The sequence below is a fragment of the Hemiscyllium ocellatum genome, chromosome 15 (genome assembly GCF_020745735.1).
Source record: "Hemiscyllium ocellatum isolate sHemOce1 chromosome 15, sHemOce1.pat.X.cur, whole genome shotgun sequence".
Lineage (NCBI taxonomy): Eukaryota > Metazoa > Chordata > Chondrichthyes > Orectolobiformes > Hemiscylliidae > Hemiscyllium > Hemiscyllium ocellatum.
In genome coordinates this window covers 61,927,164-61,946,817 of record NC_083415.1, presented here as the reverse complement: position 1 = coordinate 61,946,817, position 19,654 = coordinate 61,927,164, and the positions used below count along the sequence as shown (strand labels likewise).

At 44.1% G+C, this 19,654-nt stretch overlaps 1 protein-coding gene across 2 annotated transcripts in view; it reads right to left on the bottom strand.

Annotated features, from left to right (window-relative positions):
• Positions 1 to 12,143, bottom strand: part of chmp4ba (charged multivesicular body protein 4Ba) — a 51,092-nt gene extending 38,949 nt beyond the window's left edge. For both annotated transcript variants that reach the window (XM_060836541.1, XM_060836542.1), the window contains exon 1: positions 11,845 to 12,143. In XM_060836541.1, the coding sequence (XP_060692524.1) occupies positions 11,845 to 12,028 (184 nt within the window). In that variant the 5' untranslated portion in view covers positions 12,029 to 12,143. The remainder of the gene's footprint in view (positions 1 to 11,844) is intronic.
• Between the last annotated feature and the right edge of the window lie 7,511 nt (positions 12,144 to 19,654).

The window sequence follows — 19,654 nt, the reverse complement described above, 5'->3', positions numbered from 1 at the left end:
TGGGAAAATTGTTCACCTCAGCTATTGGGCCACTTGTATCAAATCAATGTTATGACTGAGTTAAAAGTTCAAATATTTTAACTCAATAATTACTAACTATGCTGACCAGCTGAGCCTCTAACATTTTCAGAGGGATAGAACTTTGGGAAAGGTTAATACATTGCATTTATAAACAAAAAAAAAACTCAAAACTCAAAAAAAATCTCAGCTCATTTAAAGGCAAGAGCTTTCAACTAGCTTTAAAACTACATTCATATTCAAATGTTTGTGTGCGATTTGGGAAAGCAGTCTTTGTACTTTAATACTGTATTAACTTCTGAATGACACAACAGGTTCTGTAGTCCTGGAGCCAGGCTCCTTCAGGCAGAGGTTACATTGTGCTGGACTGAAAGCCTATTCTGCAAAAACACAAATCCATTTAAAAGACAGTGTGTGCAGCCAGTGAGGGAGAACCACATCTCCTGGTTCTAATGAACTTTTCAAAGCAATGTAAGAGACTGCCTGAAAGCAAAAGGTTAATTGTCAAGCTGCTGGGAGCAGGGAAATGAACAATGAAGCCCACAACCATGCTTTAACAGAGGTAACTTTATCTCCTAGTCAAGCTACAAAAATTCAATAATTCTCACTATGCCCTTGTATGTTATCCCCTTTATGGTTTCATTCACTGAAACAGCTCACATCAAAATATAAATGAACTGGAAGCTAAAACTAAAATTTGAATAAAAAGGCATTAAATTTAAGACAGCATACAGCAAATGAACAGTGACAGTCCCTTACTGGCTTTTGCTGAACTAAAGATTAAAGTCATTTAAATTGGTTTGGTTACAGCATCAAAACACAAGGTCAGAGTCAATCCCACTCAATCCCACAGTGGTTAGCACTGCTGCCTCACAGCGCCTGTAGACCCGGGTTCAATTCCCGACTCAGGCGACTGACTGTGTGGAGTTTGCACGTTCTCCCCGTGTCTGCGTGGGTTTCCTCCGGGTGCTCCGGTTTCCTCCCACAGTCCAAAGATGTGCGGGTCAGGTGAATTGGCCAAGCTAAATTGCCCGTAGTGTTAGGTAAGGGGTAAATGTAGGGGTATGGGTGGGTTGCGCTTCGGCGGGTCGGTGTGGACTTGTTGGGCCGAAGGGCCTGTTTCCACACTGTAAGTCTAATCTAATCTGATCTCTTACAGTCAGCTGTACACCAGGTACTACATGGCAGGGAAGATCAAGCCCATCAGGAATGCCATCACTCTCAGAGCAATGTTTTCAGAGTCATTCTCAGTCTGTTGCATTGTTCCAATTCAAGGAACAATACCTCACCTTTGCACTAAGCACTTTACAGTGCTCTGCTTAACAATCTAAGGTAGTTGAGCTCATTGTAAATTGTATTGCCATTTGGTTGCATCATTCTTTGTTCTGTTATTTCTCCTGTGTCTCCCACTTGCTTATAGATGCCACCTATTTAGGATCCTGCATTCACACCAGCTCTGGAAATACTTTTAATATCTTTATGTGTCCAGTACCATTACATTTAGCCCTACATATGTATTTCTTCCTTCACCCAGTTCACAGACCGTCATTTTAATTCTTCTTCCCGCTCTCGGACCTTTCACTTGCTCATTTCTAACTTTTCCCAATTCGGATCAAAGGTCACAGGTCTGCAATGGTAATTCTTCCTATCTGCTGGCCCATTTCCAGCATCTTCTGCTCACAGTCTCCACTGACTTCTCTCTCTTTCGGCTAGTATTCAGGAACCGTCATCAGCCGCAAGGAGGAAAAGTGTCAGGATTAAATCCACAATCGTATCAACTGTTCTACCCTGTCCTGCCATGTGTAAACATACATTTCAATAGCAACAGAAATCTTCCAATGCAAGGGTCATAGAATCTTCGAGGAAGCAAGCTCTGGGGCCGTGAATAGAGAGATGCTAAGGCAAAGGTGCAGTCAGAAGTGGGAGGGAGCACACGTCCTCAGCTGCCCACATGAGCTTAAAAAAAAGTGCACCATCATGAGAAAGTTGAGATGAATGTTGCTCAAGCAGCTGCTGTTAGGGACTGTGCTCCTATTCCAGAAATGTGGAAAAATGTAATTTTCTACATGAGTATAGGGAAAGCAGGAATTCATAGGCACAGAGAGGAAGCTGATTTATTAGTACGGGCAATAATTTCTACTTTCCAATAATCTATTGTGTTGAGTTAATAGTACAAGAAACTTGAGAATTTTGACCATTTGGCTTAAATTTTAGTTAAGAATAATTCAATGTAAAGGTACAGCAGGAAAGTTCAGTCCCACGTGCTGCATAATCTTCAACACGTGAGATGTCTTAGACACTCCTGACAGTCTGGATAACCAGATCTGCAGGAAGTGTTACTGCTTTGACTAGTTCATCCACAATGTTTCGGAGCTTGAGGCATTGCAGTGCATACGCAATGCTGGAAGTTACATGGACAGCAGAGTTTAGACATGGTCGAGGGTGTCAAACAACGTCAAATACAGACACCATGTTTGACAGGCTTGAGTGTGCTTTTGAGGAGGTAACTAGGTATGTACAAGCATAGTGCGTGTTGATAGAGTCCACATGGACTTCAGGAAAGCTTTTGACAAAATGGTACATGGGAGACTTGTCAGGAAAGACCGACCCCATAGGATCCAGGGTAATGAACAGAATCCACAATTGGTTTAATGCAGGAGTCTGGGTTCAGTGCTGGGAACCTTGCTGTTTGTATCATCCATTAAATGACCTCGACACAAATGTCAGAGGCTTGACCAACAAGTTTGTAAATGATGTGAACTTTGATGGTATGGCAACGAGTGAGGAGGAAAACCTTAGGCTATAATATAGACGGGCTGGTCAGATGGCAGAACAGAGGCAACCAGAATGTAAAATTTAAGGTAACAGCCAGGAGGATAAGGTATTTATAAAAGCATATTGAATACTTGCCTTTACTTTTATAACATGTGCCATGACTAATAAAGAGGTTATGACGGTTTTTTATAAGACGTTAGTTAGGCTGCAGTCAGTATACTGTACAGAGTTCTGGTCGCCACACTTTAGGAAGGATGCGATTGTACTGAAGGAGTAGAGGAGCTTCACCAGGATGTTGCCTGGATTCATCTCTGAAGATTAGTGCCAGGATTGTTTTACTCAGCACAAAGGCGGCAGGAGGGTGGGAGAGAACCTAACTGGGGCAGACTCATGGGTCAAATGTTGTACTCCTGTCCCTATTTCTTGTGGTCCTAAACTATTCCCCTTAGTAAAGGGATGAAAAACCTTATATCTATGCCCAAGGCAAGTGGCAGAACTTCTACAGACTTCACTGCACTTGAAACATTAACTCTGCTGCTCTTCCCATAGGTGCTGCCAAACCGGAGTATTTGTTATTTTTTTAAAAATTAAACTAGAGTAGATGATGCTTGATGGACAGGACGCAATGGATCATAGGGCTTTGGTCCATGCTGAAAAACTATGAAATGTTTCACTTTTGTTCTAAATGGAATTGATAATCCAAGTCTCTTTATAACCAGTGAGGCACTTCTGAAGTAGAGTCATTGCTGCACTACAGGGAAATGGCAGTTAATTTGCACTCAGCAAGATCCCATAAAACTGCAATGATAGGATTAACTAGTTCATCGATCTTTTGTTTTGGTTCTGTAACGATATGCTTAGATGATAATCTACAGATTACCCATGCTTCAATTCAGCAGTCAACTAATGTGGGCACTGCACAGATACAGGACTCTAAGCACTTCGTAAGTCAGTGTGCAGAAATGAATGAGCTACGCAAAAGAAACAGTCTCATTAGTGCATGCACACCTTAAAGTGACCACACAGGCTGAAATGGACTACGCATAGTGAAGAATTAGAGGGAATGAGATTATGATGGCTTCTCGTTGCCCATATCTGATGAGAAACGCCAGTAACCATTGTAACTGCAGATGATCTGCATTTAAAAATAAATCATTTATGCATTTTTGAATTATAAGGACATCAACCAATGCATATATTCTGAGAGAGGCAAATTTCTCATTTTTATTATCGATCCTGTCAATCGGATTGGTGAGAAAGATCCCACTGCACAATTTGAAGCAGAGTTTTGCAAACGTCTCATCGTCACTTTTGAAAACCAGAATAACTCAGTGTTGAATGCTGTGTGAAATTAGCCACTGCACTTCCTTCAAAACAGGTAATAGTGGAACAGAGTGACTTGCTCGGTGAGGACCACGCTCTTCCCTTTTTGTAATGAGAAAAAGGTCTTTTCACAAACATTTCTGCAATTGTTTGCTTTCCACAAGTTCCTTCTGTAATTGTGTTAGGAATGAAGATTGACAGGAAGAATATCACTGTTTGCTCAGGGTAAAAAGGTAGACTTGCATTTATATAGCACCTTTCTTGACTCCAGGAGGTTTGAGAGTTCCTTACATCCAGCCAAGTACATTTCAAAAGTGGTCACTACTGCAATGTAGTAAATTCAGTAGCAGGTCAGAAAAGAGGTGTGCTCTCCATCACCCCCGGGGACTGACTGGGTTTTTAAAGAAATGGATGAGGGAGAGAAACACTGACTTCTAAGAACCACACTTGCCATGATCAAACAGCTCAATGTCACAGGACTAAATGCTCACAGGATGAATAATCACTTAAAGAGGAACCAGAACTGAACCTACTTTGGAATTCCAGTCAGCACATCCATTAGAGTTATGTGGAAACTAGGCAAATAAGGAAGGTGGAGATATTTGACAGCTTATTATTATACACACTCAGCCCCAAGTTCCCTCAGGCCACAGCCAGGTAAGTATCCTACTGGTGAAATAATTCTGATCACTCAGGGCTGGTCTTTAACATTGAATGCAGAAGGAGAAAAAAGAAATTGACAGGCATTACTCATGGATTATCATGTGACCATTATCTGAAATAGGATGACTCAACAAGTTGGCAGCAGGATGGGACTAACATAGTTACACATTCACAACGACTTCATTTTAATCTTTATGCTCTACAAGAATAAAAATAAATCATTAATGGCTCATTAAAGTAAACTCAGAGTTTGGGTTTGTCATCTTGCAGTATCTCAGCCAAATGCTGTGTTTTACGTACAAGGCTAGACTGGAGTTGATTTAGTATCCACACCCAATGACATCATCTTGGTCTACATGAAGCAGAGAAGCTGTAATTCTGAACTGAAAATTGCAGTGTGCTACATTGATGGAAGTCACCTCACCAAGAAAGAGAGTCACATAGAACTCGCTGAGGCAAGTTCAGTCAAGCTCAGATATGAGAACACAGCTCAGCTGGATTGTTTGTTACCACACTGGTAGTGCATTTTAAGAGTCAGGAACTGGTAGACAGTCAAGTGTCACTTCAAAGCTCACACAAAGAGCTGAGCTCTGACAGCAGACAGAGGAAATTGGTCATACAGCCCGTAAAACCAACTTCACATTAAATGAGTTCTGAAGAAGGGTCACTGGACTCATAACATCAACCCTTCTTTCATTCCACGGACTGTGCCAGACATACTGAATTATCCCAGCAAGTTGTTTTTGTTTCAGATTTTCTTGCCAATCAAGTCTAACAATATTTTGGAGCCACATTGTGTTTACCACCCTGTTTTGTATTTATCATAAACTTGAATATTACAGGAGGTCCCCTTATCCAAGTCAGTAATATAGTTTGTAAGCAGTTGTAAATCTGCCATCTGGAAATGACTCATTTATCCCTACTTATTTTCTGTCTGTTAACCAACCTTAAACCTTGATGACGTCTTAAACCAATCTCATGAACCTTTGCAACCTTATCTAATTAAATCCACTAGTTCCCTTCTACTCTACTAATGACACCTCAAAATTTTCAAGCACATCAACACTTCCAATCAAAATTGATTTTTACCTCATTAGGTGAGGTAAAAACAATGACTGCAGATGCTGGAAACCAGATTCTGGATTAGTGGTGCTGGTCCACCCAAGCATGAATACAGTCCGGACTTGCTTGTTCATTATGGTCAAGGGATCAGGTTAAGGCTACAATGTACCCTCAGACCATCTCAGTATTCATGATGCGCTAGAAATTACCAGCGTCTTCATTAAGAGCTTGGTTCCTGGAGCTGAGGCTCCACTTACACGTACATAAGTATGCCCTGAAGACAGTACCATTAATATTAATTGTATTAATGAATAATGCATCTATTTGCTGTGAACAGAACGTTTCCTACTGAACCTGACAGAATTAATGGCACTGCCCAATTTCACTCTTGGCAATCTTAACTTGGCATTCACCTCACTTTGGTCACTTATTTGGTTTTGCGTATTTAACAATTTCTTCCCAGGAGTATCTAGATCTTGGCACAACACCCAAACGATTCTTTCATTCAACCCCTTTCGAAACACAGAACTCTAAGTCAGTCTTACAAACTCTTTGAAAGCACTCAGAGGAAGTTTCAGAGGTCAGAAAAAAGAAAAAGGCAACACTCTGTATTTTAACGTGACAAATACTAAATATCAATAGGAGGCAAAATCCCCAGTAATTTGCCATATATAATTTTACAGGTCATTCTGGTATAACATGTATTTCATCAATGCAAATTGACTATAACGTGATTGATGAATTGTGGATGTTGTTTGGAGAATGCAAACTTTCTACCGAACAGTTCTAGCAATTTTCTATTAGCGATCTTCTACAGCAGGGTACTCCATAGCGCAGGGTTGCAGGAGAACTCACGTTATACCAGAACTCCCTGTATTTAATATCCGGAAGCATCGTCATCATGCTGCTCGTTGGATGCTGCCTGAACTGCTGTGCTCTTCCAGCAACACTGATCCAGAATCAGGTTTCCAGCATCTGCAGTCATTGTTTTTACCTCGTCATTATGGGGCAATGCCTCAGTGCAAACTTCTTAAATAAAAAGAAAACCACATCACTAAAACAGCTTGCTGGTGTTTGGTCAGAGATATAGAGTTTAAGGAACATGTAAAAAAGGAGAGACAGGTCAAAGTGACACATGGGGGGGAAAAGTGAACAGCTCCAATGATGGACCAAGCTGGTGTGTATGATGCCAACAGTAGTGAATGGAGGGAGAACCAAACAGCTCATTGAAGACAGGCACCTGTGTAGGAAAGGATGCAGGCTGTAGAGGGCTGGATGAGACGAAGTTTGAATGCAGGCTGCAGGAGAACTGAAATGACAAAGGCATAGGATGCAATGGCACACATCCAGTTATTAACACGAAAATAGTAGGAGTCTGATTAACCTGAATGCTTCTAAACCCTTAACCAAAATACTGTCAGAAGCTGAATTTTGCATTTTCCCAGAAGGGTCCTTCTTTAAAAAGGAAGTCATTGAGAAAGTCCAACACCGCATCATGTCTGTTAGGAATGAATTCTAATCAAACTCAAACATTGCAGCAAGTTTCATTTGAATAATAAGACTTTTTATACAAAAAGAGGTACAGGATATAGAAATACCAGTGCTCATGAATTCAACCAAATAATACTCAAATTCAGACTCATGGAAGTCTCACAAAACTGACAATTCAATTACATAAAGGGCTGGTCCATTCATGAATTGGAGCCAACATGTTCCCATCTGGGAAGCAATGGTCATTTAAATCAAAACAGGTCAGAGCCAGGAAGGTGAACATTGGTACTGATCCTGCACTGAACAACAGACTCATTTCAGGAGGAGATCACAATGGGCTACTAGGTCTGACAATTACAGTACTTGTTTAGATTTTTGTTGGATAGCTTCTAGCACAATAATGATGATTCAGAGTTCCAAAACATATGAACAGCATACACCCATAACCCACGGAATTACTTCAAGCTGGTCACTAGTTAGACGTATTACAAACAACAGCACACAGTACTCCCTCTGTTCTCATTCCTAACTCAGCTTGCATTTGCATAGCACTAGAACGTGCTTAAAAATGGATGTTGAAGGTAGCGAGATGGTGTAACAACACTGAGCTAGTAAGCCAGATGTCTGGGACATAGACATGCAGGAATACATGTAGTCCATTTGACCCATCAAGCCTGCTCCACCATTCATTCTGATCATTGAGTTGAATACCCTAATCCCTCCCACCCCTCAAATCCATTACAATTCTGCTCTAAAGAGCTCAACTATTAAGCTCTTTCAGAAACTAACACATCTGACAAGAACAGACCAGTTCATCCTAGAATTCACCCTAATACACAAAAGCTTACCTATGAGGAGTACAACATTAGGAGCAAGATTAACAGTAGGGACTTAGTTGGCAAACTCACCTTGAAGAATAGAACAGTATTCCCTGCGTCCAAACTGCCCAAAAGTTAGAAAGAGACAAACATCACTTCAAATGCGGAGGTTTGATCAAAGCAGCTGCATTCACTGAGAGCTGGTAGTGCAAACCCACCCAACCTGTGGTCTGGGCAGCTCTGGCTATGATAATGGGTGCAGAGGAAAATTTCAACAAATATTTACTTTGCTCAGAAAAACAGTGCAGTACTACAATGGAAGTTTACTCCTTTTGCAAAATAGTTTTGAGTTGAGGATTTTTTTATTGGAGTGAGGTGAGGAATGTGCAGAGAGGAATCAGTCATTCCCAGCAGCACATCAGTATTACAGATGAACAAATCTTTACATTACCCCATGCCAATTCAGTCCATAAACAGCCAAAGCCCATTCTGAGTGCTCCTTTGCATTAGTACCATTTCTTCAGTCAAATGATTGGAGAACTACAACAGGAGTGTCAGAGTATTCAGCCACACTTTGCAATGCTGATATTACACGATTAAAGACCCTTTTCTGTGAAATTAAATAAACTTTTGAAAAAAAACGCAACTCTGCAGCTAAGAAATTACGAAGTCTACTCAAAGGCTGTGGGTCCATTGAAATGTGTAAAATCTCAGACCACAAGAATGTCCGTGGATAGAGGGGCATACAGCCTGGACAGGAAAATACAACAATAAATAGACATTCAACTCCGCAGCTGTAGAAGTAGAATATGATGTGCGACTTTCATGTAACAGTCTCCTCACGGATTACTTATGGGTAAAACTTCTATCTTTAAAGGGAATTTTAGGGAATAACAAAAGAAGTTCCAATTTTGGACACTTTCCGCAGTTCTGGATGAAATTCTGTCAGATTAAACCCAGAGAAGAAAGGAGGGCAATAAATTAAGTAGCATCAGTGATCCTAATGACTTTTTCTCTAGTTCATGAACTCTGTTTGCAGCAGAACAGTTCACGTCCACAGCAAGGAGCACAATTATCTAAGCCAAAATATGTTAAGTGTGCAAAAGATATGTAAAAGGCAGAGATATCAGCATCTAGACACGTGACAACAGTGTTGTCACTTTCCCTGATACTTACATCAAATGATGGAATGCAGCAAATTTGTTGAAGAAGAATATGACTTTTACATTAAGGATATTTTTTACCGTCTTCCCTTCTGATTATTTTAACTTGCCTCAGATTTTCCAGTGTTGACACAACTTTAAAATAAGAGCATAATTTTTTTTTAAAAAGATTGGATGCTGTGAAAAGAATCTTAAAGTTTCACAAACTTCTCGTTTTATTTTTCAGAGTTTCGTTCTAACTGTATTCTTAAGTTACCATTCAGGTGAGTTTTAAATTTTTTAAATTTTTTCGCATTTTAATTAAAAACTTGCAATGTGAAGCTTTTAGTTTACATTTATCTGTCAAATGATGTGCTTTGTTTTGTGTTGAAGGAAAAGAGCAACGGTCTGTCACACAATGTTTCATTTTGAAAATAATTTCAACTTCATTTAAAAGTTTGAATTAATTTAGTCAAATATACCACTGTCAATTCAACACTTTGTGCTCCTGAGTGTGAGTTAGCATTGCTAGCTTGCACCAACTCTATTGCGGAGGTTGAATTCCAGTCATTTCCATCAAGTGCCTCGTACAATTAACATAGCTGCCAATGTAGCATTCAGAAAGCAAACTACAGTGGATACTGGAGGCCTGAAATAAAGAGACACTGTTGGAGAAACTCAACAGTTAACAATATGGCACCACAGTGGCACTGCCTTGCCTACATCTGGTATGTTTTTTAAAAACAGACACGACCTCATCAGTTCACTAACTTTTGATCACAACTAGAAAAATATATACATCTAAGACATGTTCATCAAAACTTTGCTTGGACAACGACACCACAACAACAAAAGATAGCCTTTTGAGTCAAGCCCTTTTTGAGTTCAGTCCTAATTGCCCAGCCCAGTCAGATTTACCAGAGTCAACTATGCTGGCTGATCACGATTCACACTAACACTGTAAACATTTAACAAGATGCATATGACAGATTTCACATGAGCCTGTTGATTTAGTGAGGCTTCACTGCTCTAAGAAACAGCTTGGTTAGAAATGAGCCAAGTTAGAGAAGATGTTTATACACATTTAGACTTGTGGCAAGAAATCTACTCGGACACGTAGATTCCTCACATATACAAATACGCACACCCACACAGGTCTGAGTTCATGGAGTGGTGGGGCAGTGGGAATTTGTGGCTGGTCACTGAAGGTAGGGAGTGTTCCGTGCTGTTTGAGCAGGGGGATGCAGTTTCTTTGGGGTACAGGGAGAAAAGAGGGCTGTTTGGAGTGGGTGGGGAAGGGGTGCTTTTTGGGGTGGGATGTTTTAATTGGCTAAGGTTGGAGAGGATGCGTTTTATTGGGGGTGGGGGAGGCTGGGCTGGGAACACAGGAGGAAGAGGAATGGAGGGAGTATCAGAGGGGAAGTAGTGGGGTTATTTAGAGAAGTAGATAGGAGATTTGAGGGGTGGGGGATCCAGATTGAAGAGATGGAGGGGGGGATCCACAGTGAAGGGATGGGGAGGGATGGAGATCCACAGTGAAGGGATGGGGGGGGCGGGAGATCCACAGTGAAGGGATGGGGGGGGCGGGAGATCCACAGTGAAGGGATGGGGGGGGCGGGAGATCCACAGTGAAGGGATGGGGGGGGCGGGAGATCCACAGTGAAGGGATGGGGGGGGCGGGAGATCCACAGTGAAGGGATGGGGGGGGATTCACAGTGAAAGGATTTGGAGGGGGGGGGGGGGGAAAGAGAGGATCCACAGTGAAGGGATGGGGGGGGGGGGGGGGTCCACAGTAAAGGATTGGGGGTGGGGGAACCACAGTGAAGGGATGGGGGGGGGGGGGGGGTCCACAGTAAAGGATTGGGGGTGGGGGAACCATAGTGAAGGGATTGGGGGGGGGTCCACAGTGATGGGGGGGGGGAAATTAGAAACAGGGCTTTGAACAGTATCTTCCCAGTGTCTGCGGTCCTCTTCCCCTCCACTACCCCAATCCCCCCTCGTACCCACACCCTGTCCCCCACTCCCCTCCCTTGTCTCTGGTACCTCATGTTGTTCCGCTCCCCCTCCCCCAGTCCTAACCTGTCACCTCTCCCTGCCCTGATACCTCCCTCACTCCCCTGTCCCCCCCGTCCCACTCTCTCCCCCCACCCCCGGGCGGTCCCTGTTCTCCCCCCCGGGCGGTACCTCTCTCTCCACCCCCCCCCCCGGGCGGTCCCTCCCTCTCCCCCCGGGCAGTCCCTCTCTCTCTCTCCCCCCCGGGCGGTCTCGTCTCTCCCCTCCCCCCTTTTTCTTTCCCCCCCCGGGCGGTCCCTCTCTCCCCCCCCACCCCGGGCGGTCCCCCCCCACCCCGGGCGGTCCCTCCCTCTCCCCCCCCCCCCCCGGGCGGTCCCTGTCCCTCTCTCCCCCCCCGCCCCGGGCGGTCCCTCTCTCCCCCCCCGCCCCGGGCGGTACCTCTCTCCCTCCCCCCCCCGGGCGGTCCCTCTCTCCCCCCCCCCCCGGGCGGTCCCTCTCCCCCCCCCCCGGGCGGTCCCTGTCCCCCCCCCGGGCGGTACCTCTCTTGTTCTTGGTGCCGTGTTTCCGCGCCGTCACCAGCTCCTGCTCGATCTTCTTCTCCAGGAATTCCTGCTTCTTGGTCAGCAGCTCCTCGGTGTCCCGCAGCTTCTGGATCGCCTCCTGCGGGCTCGGCCCTTTGCCGGCCTTGGCCGAGCTGCCGAACAGCTTCCCGAACACGCTCATGGTGCGGTGCGGTGTCCCCGGGCGGACACGGGATCGGACTCGGGCTCTCCCTCAGCCGCAGGCTCAGGCTCCGCCGCCTCTGAGCAGGCCCGGAGCACGCACCCCCCCCCAACGTCACCGCGCCCTCGCCATGACGCAATCACGTCTCTACGTCTTAAAGGGAACGGACCGATCCGCCGCCTCCCATTAACTGTCCGCCGACCGATATTCTCTTAAAGGTAATTCCTCCCAACACAGGAAAGATCTCACTGGGGCAGGTTTCTTTACCAAACCCTCCCCTACCTCAAAAACCACTGAAAGGTTGAACCTTATTGACTCCCCCTGAGAAAGCTACAGATATTTTCCTGAAAATAATCCAGAAGACCTCTGCTCCATGAAGATGACCTACACCTCACCCCCAACCCTCCTGTAGTGTGTCCACTCTGCCCTCAACACTGGCCACCACAGCATGCCCCTGTGGCGTTAATCCCACTGCGTTTCAAAGGGATGCAAACTATACCCGGTCCTCTATGTCCTCCCAATAAATATCCTCCTGAAAGCGACAGGCCAAGAGCTGGGTGGCACGGTGTCTCATTGGTGAGCACTGCTACCTCACAGCACCAGGGGCCTGGGTTCGGGTCTGGCCTCAGGCGACTGTCTGTGCAGAGTTTGCATATTCTCCCTGTTTCTGCCCAGTGCTCCGGTTTCTTCTCACAGTCACAAAGATTGGCCAGGTTAAATGAAGGATTATGGGATAGGGTGACATGCTCTTCAGAGGGATCAGTGCAGACTGGATAGACCAAAGAGCTTCTATCTGCACAGTTCCGAATCTATAACTAAATGATACAAGCACACAAACGTGAAATTGGAGCAGAAGTAAATGTAGGGGTATGGGTGGGTTGCGCTTCGGCGGGTCGGTGTGGACCTGTTGGGCTGAAGGGCCTGTTTCCACACTGTAAGTAATCTAATCTAAACCCCCTTGAGCCTGCTCTGCCATTCAGTAAGATCATAGCTGGCCTATTTATGTTTTGAATCCCACATTCCTAACACTCGATTGTCCTGCTTAATAAGGACTTATTTACGTGTTAAAAATATTAAATGATCTCCACCTCTACCACCTTCTGAGGCACAGAATTCTGAGTCAAAGAACCCCCTGAGAAAAAAAGTTCTCCTCATCTCTGCCTGAGTGGATGGTAAAGCAAAAGAGGGAAATCCCTTTTGTTCCTTGCATTTGCAGTGGCTGGTGTGATGATGAGTTTGAATGACTGAATGGCCGTTGATGATTAAATATTATAATTCTAAAAAAAAGTTAAGTGTGGAAACAGGCCCTCCACACCAACCCTCTGAAGAGTGACCGACCCAGACCCATTCCCCTACCCTATATTTACCCTGGCTAATGCACCTAGCCTACACATCCCTGAACACTATGGGCAATTTAGCATGGCCTATTCATCTAACCTACACATCTTTGGACTGTGGGAGGAAACTGGAGCAAACCCATGCAGACACGGAGAGAATGTGCAAACTCCACACAGTGGCCCAAGGCTGGAATCGAACCCAGGTCCCTAGCGCTGTGAGGCAGCAGTGCTAACCACTGAGCCACTATGCCACCCCATACGTGATGTGTAAGGATGTAAGAGTCTGAAAGAGTTAATACTGGGGAGTGCCTTCTGCACCTCCCACTGTGATCCTCACATTCCTATCACACATCTGGCAAGCAGGATATCCCAACATAGAAGGGACAAGGGCAGCATACACACAGGAACACCATGACATGCAAGATCCATTCAAAGTGAACAATGTGCTGACTTTGTTGTTCTTCTCTGACATTAGATCAAAATCCCAGCATTCCCTTCTGTGTGGTGGGTGTCCCTACACCCCAGGACTGCTGCGGTTCACAAAGGAGGCTCACCACCACATTCTCAGTCATCACCCTCAACTGTTCTTAGTTTCAATTATGATTTCTTCTCAGGATTGTGGGCTTCTGCTATGGTTCCAGTTTCTGAAGGGGAACCAAGGATAGGCAATAAATGAAAGCCACTTTCTAGCTGTTGGAGTAGTTTTGTAGAAGAATCACCATTCATCAGGCTAGGAGAGGCTAAACAGCGACATGCATGAGAATTCCTAGAGGCGTAGCATTCAAACCGGAACTCCATCAATAAACACATCGATTTGGACCCCATCTACCATGGTCTGAGAAAAAGACCGGAAATGATATCATGCATCCTAAGAAACCAAGACACATAAATAGAAAGCGAGACTAAACACCAGTGCTTCACCGGAGGCTCACTGATGATGTTACCTAGCATGGTGACGAAACGTCTGACAACAAACCTTCCAGCTCAGCAAGCAAACTTACAACCAGAACCTCAACCTGAACTACAGGTCTTCTCAAAAATCACTAATCACTATTGCAATGAAATACCACCACAGAAGCCTGCCTCATTGCTTTGACCCATGTCTCATGTGGAGTGGTGCATCTTAAGCTATGTAATCAGTTCTGTCTCTGGAATGGAGAGTATTGTCCAAGGTCCTTTAGGGAATAATATTAATGATTGTTATTGTAATGTGGGATCCAGCAAGTAACCTACATACAGCAAACTCTCAAAAATATAATGATAACTTCCCTGTTGCTATCCAATATGGTGTCACGGGAACTTTATCACTTATCTGAGAGGTCAGAAGAAGACTTGGTTTTAGCATCACCTGAAGGGTAATGTCACAAATGTTCATTATATATCATTATTGCTTGGGAAAGTAGAGAAATAATGTTTAAATTTCACTTATATTCCTAGATTGTGAGGGATTATGGGATCACTGGAGATTTCTTTTATTTAACCATGATATTAAAACCCTTGAGGTGAGTAGTTGGAACACAGACCAGTACAGCACAGGAACAGGCCCTTCAGCTCACAATGTTGTGCCAAACCTGAGGCCAAATTAAACTCATTCTTTAGGCGTGCCCTTGCTCCATATCCCTCCATTTCTTGTATATCCATGTGCTTAAAAACCCTTTCAACTCCCCTATCGTATCTACCTCCACCACCAGCCCTGACAGCGTGTTCCAGACACCTACCAATCCCTGTGTAAAACGTTTGCCTCTCACGTCTCCTTTGAATTCTCCCCCTCTCACCTTGAGCACATGTCTCCTAGTTTTCGACATTTCAACTTTGTGAAAAAGGATTCTGACCATCAACCTTATCTGTATAGCTCATAGACTTCTATACGGTGTCCCCTCAGATCTGCCACTCCAGAGAAAACAACCCAAGCCTCTCCTTAAAGCTCGTATCCTCTAATCCAGGCAACATCCTGGTAAACCTCTTCTGCACCCTCTCCTAAGCCTCCACATCCTTCCTGTAATTTGGCAACCAGAATTGAACACAATACCCTAAGTGTGGCCTAACCAAAATCTTATAAAGCTGCAACACAACATCATAACACTTGTGGATCCAGTGCATTAAGAAATCAGGATGGAACAGAGAACACAAGTCCTTGTTACATGGTGACAGTAACCTAGTAACGGTCAAAGTTTAATCATCCCAAAGAAGTGTACAGGTTTCACTCAGTGAGAACGGTTCTATAACTGCAGATGTGCTGATAGTTGAGCAGACTCCAAAATAATTAGTGCAGGAGAAACGTCATCGAGTGGCTTAGAACTCAATGAGAAAACACTCCAGAAACAGTATGTTTTTGAAGAGTCAGGGGCGACATCCTACAAAGCAAATATTCCCAGAGGTCATAAATGGTCCTATTACACAGGCCTGGATTAAAGAATCATTTTAGAAGTGGAGAAGTTGCAATTGGAGTGAAGGAATTGGTTTTAATCTTTTCAAAACCTATGTTTAATGAACTTTGTTAAGGAGGAAATGGGCTGGGTTGGAACTTGTTAAAGGATCACAGGAAGTTATATAAACTAATGAAAATAGTATTGGGTAATGCAGAAACACAACTGATTACAGTCATGCCTGCTGGATATGCAGCTTTAGACTGAAAGCAATGAAACCATCCCTGAGATTTGAATATCTTATCGCTGTTGCTGAGTTGTAAAAGGGTTCAATTATCCTTTCTGATATTTGTAGCAGGACTATTTTCAAATAGTTCTTGTAAAGTGTAACTTTTTAAAAGTGTTTTGAGTGCAATAAGCTTTTAGATTCTTCTGTGGAAAGAACATTGGCTGTTGTGAATTTGTTCACTGACTGACCTTCACAGTAAACAAAAACTTTAAAACTTACTCAGCTACCTCAACTGTTCATTACTACCATCAGCTAGTGTCATAACAAAGTTGGGGCTCTGTGTGGGATCAGAAGAGACATCAACAAAATTTTAAAAATGAGTAATTGAGGTACTGGGTTTAGAAACAGGAGCTTTCCTGTCTGCTAGTTTGTGGGATGTTGGTACCACTGACTGGGCCAGCATTTATTGCCTGTCCCTAGTTGCCCTTGAGAAGGTGGAGGTGAGCTGCTTTCTTGAACTGCTGCTGTCCACCTACTGTAGGTTGACCCACAGCGCCATTAGGGAGGGAATTCCAGGACTTGACCCAGCGACAGTGAAGGAACGGTGATATATTACCAAGTTTGAATGGTGAGTGACTTGGAGGGGAACTTTAAAGTGATGGTGTTCCCATGTATCTGTTGTCCTTGTCCTTCTCGATGAAGGTGGTCATGGATTTGAAAGGTGCTGTCTGAGGCGCCTTGGCAAATTTCTGCAGTGCATCTTGTAGATGGTACATACTGCTACTACTGAGTGTGATAGTAGAGGGAGTGGATGTGGGACCAATGAAGTGGGCTGCTTTGTCGTGGACGGTGTTAATCTTCTGGAGTGCTAGCGAGTTTTGAGAAGATTTGTAGCTTAGGTTGAGGTTCTGCATGAAGCTTTGCTTGCTGAGCTGTTAGGATTATTTTCAGTCATTTTGTCACCATACTAGGTAACATCATCAGTGAGCCTCCGACCTGCTTTCTATAAGTGTTCAGGTTTCCTTGGGTTGGCGATGTCATTTTCTGTGTTGACATCATTTCCTGTAGTGACATAATTTCCTGTTATTTTTCTCAGAGGGTGGGAAATGGGATCCAAGTCAATGTGTTTGTTGATAGAGAGGATATTAGTGGGAGTGGGTCATGTCATTTTGTGACTATTTAATGTTCACGTATCCTGGTGGCTAGTTTTCTGCCTGTTTCTGCCAGGATACATGAACGCTAACTAGCCACAAAAAGACATGATCCTCTCTCACTAGTATCCTCACATACGGATGAGGAAGGACACCACTTCGACTGGGACAACACATCCATCCTAGGACAAGCCAAACAGAGACATGCACGAGAATTCCTAGAAGCATAGAATTCCAACTGGAACCCTATCAACAAACACATTGACTTGCACTCCATTTACCACCAGAGCGTCATCCGGAGGCTCAGTAATGATGTTACCTAGTATAGTGACGAAACATCTGAAAACAAACCTTCCAGCTCAGCGAGCAAACCTACATTCTTGAGTGTTGTTGTGAAGTATGTCACAAAGGTTGGATTTGCAACATGATTTTGGCTATTATTAAGATTATTCTGTGAGTAAAATCTTTAAGGGACTATTTTTTGAGATCTTTGGTTAAAGTTAAACTGAGAGACTTAGCAGCTAAATTGAACATGGTGGCACGGTGGTTAGTGGGCGGCACGGTGGCACAGTGGTTAGCACTGTTGCCTCACAGTGCCAGAGACCCGGGTTCAATTCCTGCCTCGGGCAACTGACTGTGTGGAGTTTGCACGTTCTCCCCGTGTCTGCGTGGTTGTGCTCCGGTTTCCTCCCACAGTCCAAAGATGTGCGGGTCAGGTGAATTGGCTATGCTAATGGAAGGGAATGGGTCTGGGTGGGTTGCTCTTCGGAGGGTCAGTATGGACTTGTTGGGCCGAAGAGCCTGCTTCCACACTGTAAGTAATCTAAAAACAAAAATTGTGTAAGCCAAAGATGCTTACAATGATTATCTTTTGTTTAGAATTAAAAGGAGGGAAATCACAAATGGACAGGTCACCACTAGAGTCATTGAGGTGTACAACATGGAAACAGACCCTTTGGTACAACCCATCCATGCCAACCAGATATCCCAACCCAATCTAGTCCCATTTACCAGCACTTGGCCCATATCCCTCCAAACCCTTCCTATTCATATACCCATCCAGATGCCTTTTAAATGTTGCAATTGTACCAGCCTCCACCACTTCCTCTGGCAGCTCACTCCATACACGTACCACCCTCTGTGTGAAAAAGCTGCCCCCTAAGTCCCTTTTTAATCTTTGCCCTCTCACCCTAAACCTATGCCCTCTAGTTCTGGACTCCCTGACCCCAGGGAAAAGACTTTGCCTATTTACCCTGTCCATGCCCCTCATAATTTTATAAACCTCTATAAGATCACCCTCAACCTCTGACGCTCCCCCCAGGAAAACAGCCCCAGCCTGTTCAGCCTCTCCCTGTAGCTCAAATCCTCCAACCCTGGTAACATCCTTGTAAATCTTTTCTGAACTCTTTCAAGTTTCACAACATCCTTCCAATAGGAGGGAAATCAGAATCGCACGCAATATTCCAAAAGTGGCCTAACCAATGTCCTGCACAGTCGCAACATGACCTCCCAACTCCTGCACTCAATACTCTGACCAATAAAGGGAAAGCATACCAAACACCTTCTTCACTATCCTATCCACCTGGGACTCTACTCTCAAGAAACTGTGGACCTGCACTCCAAGGTCTCGTTATTCAGCAACACTTCCCTAGGACCTTACCATTGAGTCTTGCTCCGATTTCTTTCGAACTCCTTTGGAATTTTGTACATTTTCTCTAAATACATGTATATGTAAATGTTACAGTGAGCTGGTGATGAACTCAATCAAATTCTACACATGAATCCAAAGGCCCAACTACCTTATCCGTTTGAAAGTAAAGACACCATGCGAGTTCTGCCCAGGTTTCTGAGACAGTATTTTCCATCAAATCTACATCTGTAAATGCACCTTCCAGTCAATAGTAAAGTTGTCATAGTCCCAGAGGACCACAGGCTGTGTCCTCTCATTAGAGACAGAAAACTGGTGGTAGTTTAACCTGGGGGTGACCAGTTTCAGGGCAGGGTAGAAGTTGACCTTAGGTAACCTCTGCTGGTACAGGATTTGAGCTGTTGCTGTTAGCATCAGAAACTAGCTGCCCAGTCAACGAAGCTAACCCAGCCTCATTATCATTGCTGTTTGTGGGAACCTGCTGGGACTACATCAAAAAATACTTCATTGGTTATGAAGCATCTTGGGATATCCTGAGGCTTGTGGAAGTTGCTAGAGAAATGCAACTCTTTCCTTCTTCTGTGTTCCAAAGAGAGAATACCTTCACACGGAGCCACACCGAAACGTCACAGAGATCACACCATTTCCCATTTCAGTGATGTCACCTCCTCCCCTCAGCTGGATATAAATGAATTGAGGGAAAACCTTTTCCCGTTAATTGGAAAAGTGCTTTTTATTTGTGCATTTGAAGGCTATCAAGCACTGCGAATCAGCCGAGATACTATAAAGCCAGCTCTCAAAGTTTCCAAAGTGACCTTTGTCAGTTGAAAGAATTCTAGGATGAAGGGAGAACAAGGTACAGAACAACCTTGATTATCTGAACAAGACGGCGGGG